The sequence below is a fragment of the Triticum aestivum genome, chromosome 3A, assembly GCF_018294505.1.
Source record: "Triticum aestivum cultivar Chinese Spring chromosome 3A, IWGSC CS RefSeq v2.1, whole genome shotgun sequence".
Classification (NCBI taxonomy): domain Eukaryota; kingdom Viridiplantae; phylum Streptophyta; class Magnoliopsida; order Poales; family Poaceae; genus Triticum; species Triticum aestivum.
This window is the reverse complement of record NC_057800.1, coordinates 478266879-478278343: the sequence shown is the minus strand read 5'-3', so window position 1 is coordinate 478278343 and position 11465 is coordinate 478266879. Positions and strand designations below refer to the sequence as shown.

The 11465-nt window shown below is 49.8% G+C and overlaps 2 protein-coding genes across 2 annotated transcripts; one reads left to right on the top strand and one right to left on the bottom strand.

The window, feature by feature from the left end:
* The first annotated feature begins 4899 nt into the window (after positions 1 to 4899).
* Positions 4900 to 7279, top strand: LOC123061728 (uncharacterized). Its single transcript, XM_044484951.1, has one exon. It carries the CDS (start codon positions 5054 to 5056, stop codon positions 6209 to 6211), a length of 1158 nt encoding a protein of 385 aa, XP_044340886.1. The 5' UTR covers positions 4900 to 5053; the 3' UTR covers positions 6212 to 7279.
* Positions 7280 to 7424: 145 nt separating this feature from the next.
* LOC123061727 (protein PLASTID MOVEMENT IMPAIRED 1-RELATED 1) lies at positions 7425 to 11190 on the bottom strand. Its single transcript, XM_044484950.1, has 2 exons — positions 8869 to 11190; positions 7425 to 8779 (listed from the first exon to the last, which is right to left on the bottom strand). The coding sequence occupies exons 1-2, from the start codon at positions 11148 to 11150 to the stop codon at positions 7648 to 7650; spliced, it is 3414 nt and encodes a 1137-aa protein (XP_044340885.1). The 5' UTR covers positions 11151 to 11190; the 3' UTR covers positions 7425 to 7647.
* Positions 11191 to 11465: the final 275 nt, after the last annotated feature.

Below are 11465 nucleotides of genomic sequence, written 5' to 3'. Positions count from 1 at the left end.
TCTAGCACACGCAGGCCGGCTTGACCCATCTTCCAAGCATTGATAGATGGAACAGGCGCCCTCTTGTCATGGACCCCGGACGCGAAGAAAACTTTGGCTCCATCCCTCCTCTCCCTCCCATGCATCAAGCTACTAGACAAGATTGAAGGCATAACAAGGTACAGTTAGGTGGTTGGGCTTGGGCGTGCATAATTGACCAACAAATCATGGATCGGATACTTAATCCTTTTTTTGTAGGACAGCGATAATATTGCTCACTGTTCGGCACTCGGCGACCATTTATGATTTCCCATTGTTTCTCTCTGTAGGTCGAGAATGCGCGCACGGGTGGGTGCTTGCGTTGCATCTATCGGTGTCGCTGTGTCGGAGTCGTGCGGTTACGTACGCTCTGCCAGCTAGAGAAATCCGGAAACGGCGAGCAGCGTGATCACCACTTCTTTTTTATTTTGGTCCAGCAGAATCTCAGGCCTCGTCGGTCGCAGCCGCGACATGCCTCGCACGCACACACACGATCGCCTAGCTCTGTCCGCCGGCCGGAGTATACAAATAGCCGCCGGGATTGGTTGCAGTGAAGTTTGACAGAGCTGGTGATAGGAATCGGGGCATCTGCACGCAGAGGGAGAAGTTTCAATGATGTCCATTCAAGGTTAACCCCTCTTTTTTTCTTCAAAAGATTACATCTACCAGGACGAATGATGGCGACGATGCGCAGCTGCCGCGTTATTGTGGCGTGCCGTCCATTTCAACCGACGTTGATTTGATTTTAGCAAACAGAGAAATACTCCTCCGTCTCAGAATAAGATACTTATTTTGGGACGTAATGGTTTCATCTGCAGCTGTAAGAACAGAATTACACAAACAGAGAAATAAATAACGTTTGACAATTTCAAGATTTCAGGAAGTCGCAGCAATGATTTCCTCAACCGCTCAAGAAATACTCCCTCCGTCCCAAAATAAAACACCCATTTTACGGTGTTGTTCTTACGGGAGGTGTCTTATTTTGGGACGGAGGGACTATATAGTTCTTACGGGAGGTATTGTTGTCGTTCAATTCACGGTTTCAGATAACTAGAACAGGTAAAAACATCACGATAGCTGACGCCATACTTTGCTTTGCTTTGCTTCGCAGTGCAAAGAATTAGGCTTAGTTTGGTTGGTGTCCATAACTTCATGCCTGGGACAAATAGGTGCCCGGAGTGAGCCTGAAAAGATGGTCTTTTATGCCTGGCCAGGCTAGCATTTGCTATGTGTGTTTGGTTCGTGACCTGACCGATGACTACTGAATTGACTCTGTTTTTTATTATTTTAACAAGAACCGGCCCTGTAACATGTGCTAGTAGCTGATTAGTGACCTCCAGGCAGGTGTCATAGCCACCAGGCGTCCAACTTCCACCGCCTGGACCAGGCTAAGCACATGCCTGGACTAACAGGCCAGGCTAAACACGTGCCTGGACTAACAGAACCGGGATTAAAGGAAATTTTACGTTTGTTTTTTGAATTTTTCTCATATTTTTAAATTTCTGAATTATTTTACAATTTAATCTCTAATCATCCCTCATCACTGCTCAATTTAATCTTTAATTTCTAATCATCCCTCATCATTCTAAATCATCTAACTTCTCGGCCGGTCACCCATCCTGTCACTACTCCAGCCTGAGCACACTTAATTTTCGGGTTCTATTCTCCCTCGTTTTCAAGTCTGCACTTGTTGTGTTTCTAACAATAGTAAGGTGTCAATCCTATTAACCCTCAGGAGTTTAGCTTGAGCATGAAGTCATGCGTTTCACTGTTTGAGTTTGAAACTATTATTCTAAAAAACAATAATTATTTAGTAACACTAATATTTCTTGAATAAGTAGTTTGACCAGATTTGACCAAAATTCAAAAAATTGAAATAATTATTTAGTAACACTAATATTATTGAATAATTATGTAGTAACACTAATACTTCTTGAATAAGTAGTTTGACCATAGTTTGACCAGATTTAACCAAAATTCAAAAAAACTGGAATTTAAGCATATCTTTTTTTCTTTTTAGAATTTGAGGATTCTAAAAATTTGCAAATATGCCTACGGCGGTCAAAATCGGATGCGGATTTTCGTGCTGAACATTTTGATATATTATACTTTTTTTCGACATCGTATGCAAAAGTTATAGCCGTTTTACTTTTTCATGACACTTTTTGCAAAACATGTCCAAATTTAAGCTTTTAAATTTTCCTAACTAGTAGATGTAGTAATATAACTACATCTCGAAGGATTTTATTTTTTGAGTTTTTATCATTTTCTTTTGCTTTTTTCATGACACTTTTTGCAAAACATGTCCAAATTTAAGCTTTTAAATTTTCCTAACTAGGATTTTATCGTTTTACTTTTTCATGACACTTTTTGCAAAACATGTCCAAATTTAAGCTTTTAAATTTTCCTAACTAGTAGATGTAGTAATATAACTACATCTCGAAGGATTTTATTTTTTAAGTTTTTATCATTTTCTTTTGCTTTTTTCAAAACTGAAATGGCGATACACGGTGTGTGGGGGGGTGGAAGGCAGAGTTTGAGAAATTGGTCTTTTAGTCTCGGTTTGAAACACGAACCGAGACAAAAGGGCATCACACACTTTAGTCTAATCTTGACTAAAGGATGCGATGCCCTTTTGTCCTGATTCGTGTCTCAAACCGGAACTAAAGGGGCCATTTGAACCTAACTTGACAGGCAGGCGAGGGTGGATGATGAATTGCACCTGGCTTCCATATTTCTGTATTATGTCATACAACAATCATGCTATGCCCACATCTGGAGAAGGCCGGGGTTGGTTCATTGAAGTCACGTAGAGCTAACAAACTTCTTTTGGAAATAATTAAAGGTAAAATGCATTGGACTTTGCCCTTTAGTGAGAATTGCCCCTGGTCCTAAACCTCGGCCTCCTTTGTCTACTGAGTATGTTGCTCTATCAGTTGATGGTTCTTTCTCAGTGGAATCCGGCGCAGCGGTGGCAAAAATGATTCTTCAACGGCATGATGGTTCACTTATTTTTGCAGCATGTCGGTTTATTTTCAATTGTAACTATTCACTGGAAGCTAAGATTCATGCAATCATGCAAGGGATGGCGCTAGCTATACAACATTCTACTCTTCCGGTCATCGTTCAATCTGACTCAAGTGAGGGGTTGTTCTGTCTATCAAGGACCGGGCTTGTTCGTTCTGCTTATGGCCATCTCGTGGCTGAAATTAAGGAGTTGATGAGACATAGGGAGTTTATTCCTCAAAAGTTGAATAAGGATCAAAACAGAGTTGACGACCGTTTGACAAATTATAGTCATATAGAGTGTACCACGGATGTGCGGATGCACGTAGGACTACCATGTATTGAGAATCTTTTGCCTTTCGTCTGTAATTCTCTCAATATGGAATAAAATCCTTTTCCCGCGCGAAGAAAAAAAGCTTCCTTTGGAGCTGATAGCCAATGATCAAGCAAGCGTCCACGGGACGAGATCTGTGATAGGTGATGGATGAGTTGTCTCATCAGAAAACTGGCAACAACTCCCAGCTTCCCTGCTCACATCATTTGGTGTGTGCTGGTCCGGTCCGGTAGTTCCGTAAACAAGGCGATCATGTCATGCCCACCGCGAAATCACAGCTAGCTAACCACAGCTTTTGAGGTCGTGGGAGCCCCCACTGGATCATAACATCCACGCTACAGCTGCACCTACAGGCTGTAAGCCTGAGCAGGGTGTTCAACCGCAGCTCAAAACGCCGCGAGCTGCCATATGTAAAAAAGGGAGCTGGTTTTACTGAAACCAAATTCAGAGCGATTTATGCGCTGCTAAATGACCGGCCTATTTCCTTCCTTTTAGGCCTTGTTGGTATCCCTCTTCTCCGCTCTGACTCCGCGGAGTTGTGGAGCCCAGTTTTAGTCACTCCGTGAAAATGAGCTAGAGCCTGGTCCGCTCCGGGGCAGAGTGGAGCCTAATTCTAGTCACTCCGTGAAAATGAGCTAGAGTCTGGTCCGCTCCGGGGCGGAGTAGAGGGAGTAGAGAGGAGCCGAACGTGGCCTATTACAAATAGCAAAACCTGGGAACACCAGTCCAAAACTTCTGGGAGGGAAATAGCAACATCACTGTCAATGCTCCATGAACATGACAATGCGTCGAGATTATAGCGACGCACATGATTGTACACATGACGATCACTGCCATGATTGATGACAGACAGAACAAAAAAAAAAGGGATGAAAAAACAAATTTTTGAACAGCTTCAGTCACACTACACCACAAGACATAAAATTGTACCTTCGTGGGCAGAAAAACGCTTTTGACATTTGTACCCTAGCTCTCAGTACAATTAAGCGCAGGGGAGCTCCTTGAAGATGGAACGGGTGCAGCTGCAGCAATTCTTCGAAACAACCGAGGAGAGGCTCTTGCGGGAGCATCCTGGTTGCTTCATCATCTCCTTGATGCAACAACGGCGGAAGCAGTAGCTATTCAGCGAGGACTAGAGTTGGTTGAAGGACTCGGCTGTCACCAGGTCATTGTTGAATCTGACTCATTGGAAGTTATTCAAGCATGCAATGGCGTGATTGAGATTTGGAGCCCCTATACTGCTATTTTGGCTGATTGTTTTCAAAAAGCATACCGTATTGGTGCGGTATCCTTCACTCATTGCCCTAGGGAGGCTAATAGATTGGCGCACAATCTTGCTAGACATAGTTGCAATTTAAATTCTACTTTTGTTTGGGATGGTGATCCTCCCAGCTTTTTACTTTCGGACATTGTGGATGATGTAACTTTGATATGAGTTTAATAAAGTGCACCAAGTAGTTTTCAAAAAAAAAAGCGCAGGGGAGCTCTAAAAAGAAAAAGGAAAAAGGCGCAGGGGGAGGGGGGATATGTAAGTAGGAGTTATTGAGGCTCTCGCGCCCGCGGCTGCGTCGGGTGAGCGCGCCGGTGGCGCTGCCTTGATCTCCTCCCCGCAGCCTCCCCTGCGGCCGTCGGCACCGGATCTGGAATCTCCTCAGCGCTCTCTCTCTTCTCCCCCGCGAAGCTCCGCTGGACGCCATGGCTCCTCTCTCCCAGCCCGTGGGAGCAGCCATGTCTGCATTGGAACGCTCTGGCGACAACGGCCCTCCGCCCCACCAGCCCCCTGCGGCGGCCGCCGCTCCGGCCCCGTCGGCCTCCCTCACGGATCCGCGCGTCCCCCGTAGCTCGCGGCAGCCTGCACCCGCGAGCAGGTTCAGAGCGGAGAATGGGGGGCGTGCGCGGGTTCCCCGCGAGTCTCCTCCCCTGCTCGGGTCGGTGGCCACCCGGCAGCCCTCCGTCTCTGGCGGCGCTTCCGGTCAGTTGCTGGAGTCCCAGGCTTTGATCCCCGAGGCTCTCCTTGTTCTATCGGATCTGGCGGCGGCCCCAACGCTACCTTCGCCACCTCAGGCGGGCCGAGTCCCTGCACCCGGCGTTGGCTTGGTGGTGGTGCTCGACTCCAGGCCTGCTTCCTGGTGCGCTGTCAATGATGATGAGGTCCAGACTGAGGAGTTGGTTCCACAGCCGTTGCCCGACGGGTCTGCCGGCGATGCACATCTCCAGCTTGGTTGCTCTGTTGTGAAGGATGTGGAAGATATTGAGGGCCTCACTGAAGGATGTGATGACGAGAAGACACCACAGAAGCTGCTTGGTCCATCTTCAGAGTCGGCTTGCATCGGCATCTCTGCTGCCACTGCTGCTCTTGAAGCGGAGGCTGGCTGGGAGCATGTGGAACGGGGACACCGTTCCGGCCGGGGTGCTCCCCCTGTGCCGTCGAGAGAAGGTCTTGAGCGTAGCCTCGCCTTCAAGCGTTGGGCTCGAGGAAGGTGCTTTCGTTGCCTCGAGCGTGGCCATCAAGTCCGTGCATGTCATGATCCATTCAGATGCATACGCTGTCGTCGCCCTGGTCATCGTGAGAGGTTTTGTCGTGCTCACTCTCCGGTTGCTCGGGATCGCTCTTCGGTCGCCCGCGTGAGCTCTCCGGTCTCTCAAGCTCATCACCAGCGGAGCCGCTCCCCATTTGTCCAGCCTTGTTCTTCGCTAACCAGGTGTTGGGCAGAGGTCGTGAGCAACTCGTCGCTGCATGTGTCGGTGCCGCCAAGGTCCCAATCTAGGTGTCGCCAGGATTCCAATGTTAGTGCCTTTTTGGTCTCTGCTTTGGAGTCCCAGTTTGCTTTGCTACGTACGGAGCTCCTTTAGGAGGTTGAGCTCCTCCGCACTGAGCTTCGCGACGCTCTTGCCAAGCTTCAGGTTGCTTCGGTTGTGCCTTTGGTGCCTGAGCTCCAGTCTGGTTCCACTGATGAGGTGGATGAATGCTTCTTTGGAGAATTTTCTCCTTGTGCTGTGGATGGGACGTCGTCTGTCCATGGCGGTGTGGTCATCACCGAGGTCGTGGCTCCTGTTCTGCAGATTATGCCTGAGCTGCAGGAGCTTTGTGGGGAATCAGCTATGGTGCAGCCGATGAAGCCGGGCTCATTGGAGTCCTTGGCCTCACCATCACCGTCAGAGTCCTGCCAGTCGCTCGCCTTTGTGGATAGTGGATGTTTGGATGGTTCTGTCACTCTCTCATCTATGCCCATTGGGCATGAGGTGTCCTTGAGTGACGAGGTTGATGAGACAGGTGTGTTGGCGCCTAACTCTGATGCTCTATCATGTGAGCAACTGGAGATGTCTGAGTCCATCGTGTCGGTTGCTTCTGTGGTTGATGATGTTTAGACGATTAATATGTTGGCTTCTGATCCTTTGGAGCCTAGCCAGCCGCTCGCCTTTGTGGAGGATGAAGGTTCTGATGTTGCGGTAACCCACTCGCACGTGACTGTCAGGCAGGTCTCTGCGCGTGAGAAGGTCGATGACATTCTCTTTCAGATAGAGCTTCATAGCTTGCTTAAACGTTTGGAGGCGGCTAGCCCTGGATCTGGCAAGGCGATTGTGGTGGAGGCTCTTAGGAGCAAAGGAAAGAAGAGTGACGCCACAAAAAAGGCGTCCGCGGCTGCTTAATGGATGATCTTCAGTCTCTTGCGTTGTCCTTATGGCCTGCATTGTCTTTGTGGATTTGGTGGTGTCCGTGGTCGCTAGCCAAGTTAGCCTCGTTTGGGTGTCTTTGTGGATTTGGTGGTGTCCGTGGTCGCTAGCCAAGTTAGCCTCGTTTGGGGTGTCTTTGCGATGTAGCAGTGTGGGGTTGATGGTCTTTACGTGTTGGATATGGTTGTCGAGTGAGTAGTCCACATGTGGTTGATTTGTATCGGTTTTTGCCCGGTTTTCCGTTAATTAGCTGGGCAATTCTCTTCTGCTTAATTAATCGATGAGGCAAATCTTTTGCCTCCGTTTAAAAAAAAAGGCGCAGGGGAGCTCTACAGAACACAAGCCCGCTCGAAGCACATAAGAAAAGGGGCTGGTACGAGACGATTCCATATGCATCGCGAGAAAAGAACTGGATTTACATGATTTGGCACTTTAGTACTCCCTCCGATCCAAATTAATTGACGCACAAGCGTGCGTCTATTAATATGGATGGGAGTAGGAACATTAATTTCAGGCTAGGTTCGGTTACACAGGCGAACCACCCCAAAGGCCCAAACCCACCACCCCAAAGGCACACAAGAACTACCAGTACCTACCTAGAATCGGTAAAGCTCTCACCGGAATCTCTTATCCTTCTGGAGGAGGATATTAGGGTTCCGCTTAGATCCTGTTAACTCGCCCCATCTTGTCCCTGCTCCATGAACACGTGAAGAAATGCTCCACAGGGTGTCTCCTTGCTGAACAGCTGCGTCTTTCGTGGCCTTTGCAGTGGCTTTCGATTTCATCAGAGGATGCTTGCTGCCCTTGCCCATGCCAGCTCCTAGCAGCCATCTCGAACCAGATTGCTGCTGTGTTTGATTACCCCACGGTTTTGTCTTCTCGGGCTCACTCTTAAAACCGGCCACATGCACTTCTGTGACTTTAAATTGGGGAACAGAGTCTTCCTCTATCTTTTCTTCATCGACCGATACTTTATCAAGAACCTGCTCAGGATTGGGCTCCTCATAATCTTGCTCACTGTTACCTTTCTCTGAAACGGTGCTGTATATCTTGGGCTTTGGGGGAATAAAAACCCTCTCAACTTGAATCAAAGAAAGCATCGGTGTGCCAACTGGCTCGTAGTTACGTAGCGGGTCACGCAATTGAACCATGAGAGCAACTGTGAAGTTGTTCCCCAACAAACCCCATCTTCTACCAGATCTCCTGCTCTTTTTGTCTGCAGTCTGGCCTTCACCAAGTAGGTCCGTTGGTTTGGCATGGTGGGCAGCAAGTATTTTCGATGTACGGTCACTGAACTGCTCCTCTTCATCCACTACTCCGGAATCAAGCCTCATCCACTCATCTAGAGTGATCGATAAGCCCATTAATCCATCAACATCACCACCAGCTTGTTTAACATCCAGAAGCTGCAATCCTGCAGTTCCTTCCAAACCAAGTGACAAAGTATTCTCTGCGGACTTTCCTTGTAGAGATGAAATTTCTCCAATAGGGTGGGCACTGATATTGGATGGTGCCTCTTCTTCGGACATGCCAGACTGTATCCTCAGACCCTCAATAGAAAGGGCTTCAATCTTTTCCATAGCTAATGGAGCAAGATCCTCAAGTGAAACATATTCTGAAGCACTTGTCGCACCCAATGATGATGACAGATCAGCACCTCTTTCTTTCTTCTTCTTCTTTCCCAAAGCAGCATTGCTGGCCCCTGCTGCCAACGCATCAAAACTATGATTCTCCAGTAGGTCATATCTGCATTGGTTAGAGTAATATATTTTAGCCAGGGCAAATGATGAAGTATTAAGACGTCATGAACAAGCAGGAAAAGAAAGATTTCTAACCTTCCTGAAGACTCTAGAGCAGGAGAAGCCTCCCATGCAAGCTGCTGCATCATTTTGCCATTGACATCTTCTAAGGGCATAAGTTTGTTTGCTTGCATTGATAGCTTTTCGATTCCAACTGAAGCTAGACCATGCAATATCTCCATAATTCCAGAGCCCATTTCTGCTGGCAGTACGATTGGAGAAGAAGCCTGCATGACCAAGCTACAATTGTTCTTTGCATTCTTGAAAAGAACTGGATTCATCGACCGCAGAAATCCACCATCCTCTGTCTGAATAAATGGGCCCAAACCATCAGCCAAAGGTGGCAATTCAAGGGGCTGCTCAGGTGGGAGGGCAATGGGGCTACCAAACCCACTTCTACTCCCAGGTGGAGAAGACTGGAAGGACTTCTCATTTAGCCCAAATTGACGCATCAAAGCTTCAGTTTCCTCGTCTTCCAGTGACTTGGCTCTAAATGTGGTGTCTATGGGCGGAACTACATTCTGCAGCTCAAGTTCAGCCTCGCGTATGATTGTGGAGAGATCGAAATCCTCTGCAACATCTTCACAACTAGGTTCTTCCACCTCATCTTCGAAATCCAAACCAAGAATACAGTCCCCAGATTCTAGAGCTTCCTTTTCAAACTGCTTCCAAAGCCGCTCTCTTGGTGACTCGGGATCACTATCTGAGGTTACCCCAAATGGGCTATGTGCTATCCCAAGCATATCCAAAAACTCATTAGCAACAAAATCGGATGAAGCATCCATGCTGCGTGATCTGCTCATCTTACTGGCGGAATTGCAACTATCTCCCGCACCAATGCAGCTCAATCGCCTAGAATGCTTATCTTCCACAATTGGTGAGTCAAATTCCTCTGGCTCAACAATTGAGAATTTGTTGAATATACCCTCCAGAACCTCCAGTTCTGCATCTGCTGCCAGCTCACCATCTTTTTCAAATGCGGCAGTAGGAAGCAAGGCCGCTTCGACCGATGCATCCTGCTTGTCTCCTACATCGTCCATTTCAAGAGCAACATCATTGAGCTCCTCTTCCAACTTCACTTCAACAGTTCCCTCTTTAGCAAGATCTTCAATTAATAATGCAGGCTTGGCCGTTCCCTCTTCATTAGCTTCACCACTAAAGCCCTCATCTTGATCATTCACATTGGCAGTCTCGACATGTTTGAACTGGTCTGGATCCTCGAGGGTGACCTCAACTCCCTGCTCAACCACATTGAACTCTGAACCATGACAATCACCCTCTGGGTGCACCAAGTCCCCCTCTCCCTTCCTCATCTCTACTGAGGTGCAATGCTTTGACTGCGGTGAACCATCCTCCTCGCATTCTACTGTTGCCGTCTCACCCTTGGTAGCATCAAGACCGGCATCACCAACAAAGGGCAAGGCCTTTACAGGCCTCGTGTTTGGCAAAACCTCGTGGAGCACCCTCACGTCCCGGCTCCGTGCCGGCACTGGTGACGGGGACTGCACTGACACCTGCCGCGCCATGGAGCCCCGTCTCAGCCCCGCCACTTCCCCTCCCTTGTGCTGCTCCCCACCTCCGCCCACGAGCACGCAGGAGAAGGTGACATTGAGCCGCGCGCCGCGGGCAACGCCAGAGAGCCGGAAGCTGGTGCTCCACTTCCCAAATCCGGAGTCGCCGCCCTCCTCGAGGTCGTCGATGGAGAGCGGCAGCAAACGGGTGAGGTCGACCTCGTGCTTGCCGAGCTCGAGCGCCGAGGCGGCGACGGTGACGACGAAGGCCCGCGGCTCGTACTTGACCGCGTTCTTGGCCCCGCGGGAGAAGTAGACGGGCGAGCGCTGCGTGAGCGGCTCCTCGAAGGCGACGGCGCCGAGGGCCGGCGCGACGGGGCGGGTGGAGGCGCAGGCGGACATCCGGCGGAAGTGGACGGAGATCGGGGAGCCGTCGAGCGCGGTGGGGAGGCCGTCGACGGAGTGCACCTGCAGGGTGAAGGCGCAGTCAAGGCGGCGCCTGCCCAGGTGCGAGATGGCCGTCAACGACTTCTTCCAGAAGGACGAGGATGAGGAGGAGGAGGAGGTGGAGACCGAGGAGGAGTAGGAGGCGGAGGGCAGGAGCTTGCGGGTGGAGGAGGAGGGCTTGAGCTTGGGCTTGTGGCGGGCCTGGTCGGCGGCGGCAGATGGGGCGGCGGGGAGCGGGAGGGAGCGGCGGCGGCGCGAGGGGTCGAGGGAGAGGGCCTTGTGGAGCGTGACGATGTCGCGCGCGAGGGCCGCGTCCCCCGCCTCGGCCGCGCGGTCCGCCGGCGGGCGGCGCGACGACATGGGGGGAGGGGTTGGGGATTTTTGGATGGGGTGGGGGAGGGAGGGAGGGAGACGGCGCGGCCGGCGTGAGGGACAGGGGAGCGGGTGCCTTGCTTGGTTTGTTGTTTACTGTTTGGTGGGCTGCTTTTGTTTGGCCTCGCTGGCGCTGGAATGGGAATCGAGATCTGGAGGATTCGAATTCTTGTCTTGCCTTGTGACGCCCGGGCGGGGATGCGGAGGGAAATGATGTGATTAACAGGATCACATCATTAGGAGAATGATGTGATTGACATGACTCATTCCATTAGCTTAGCACCCGATCATTTAGTATGTTGC

Bases quoted from the DNA above. Each gene is read 5' to 3' on its own strand.
- LOC123061728 (XM_044484951.1), top strand. From the start codon at position 5,054: ATGGCTCCTCTCTCCCAGCCCGTGGGAGCAGCCATGTCTGCATTGGAA.
- LOC123061727 (XM_044484950.1), bottom strand. From the start codon at position 11,150: ATGTCGTCGCGCCGCCCGCCGGCGGACCGCGCGGCCGAGGCGGGGGAC. The intron at 8,780-8,868 runs GTTAGAAATCTT...TAACCAATGCAG, and splicing joins GCTCTAGAGTCTTCAGGAAG to ATATGACCTACTGGAGAATC.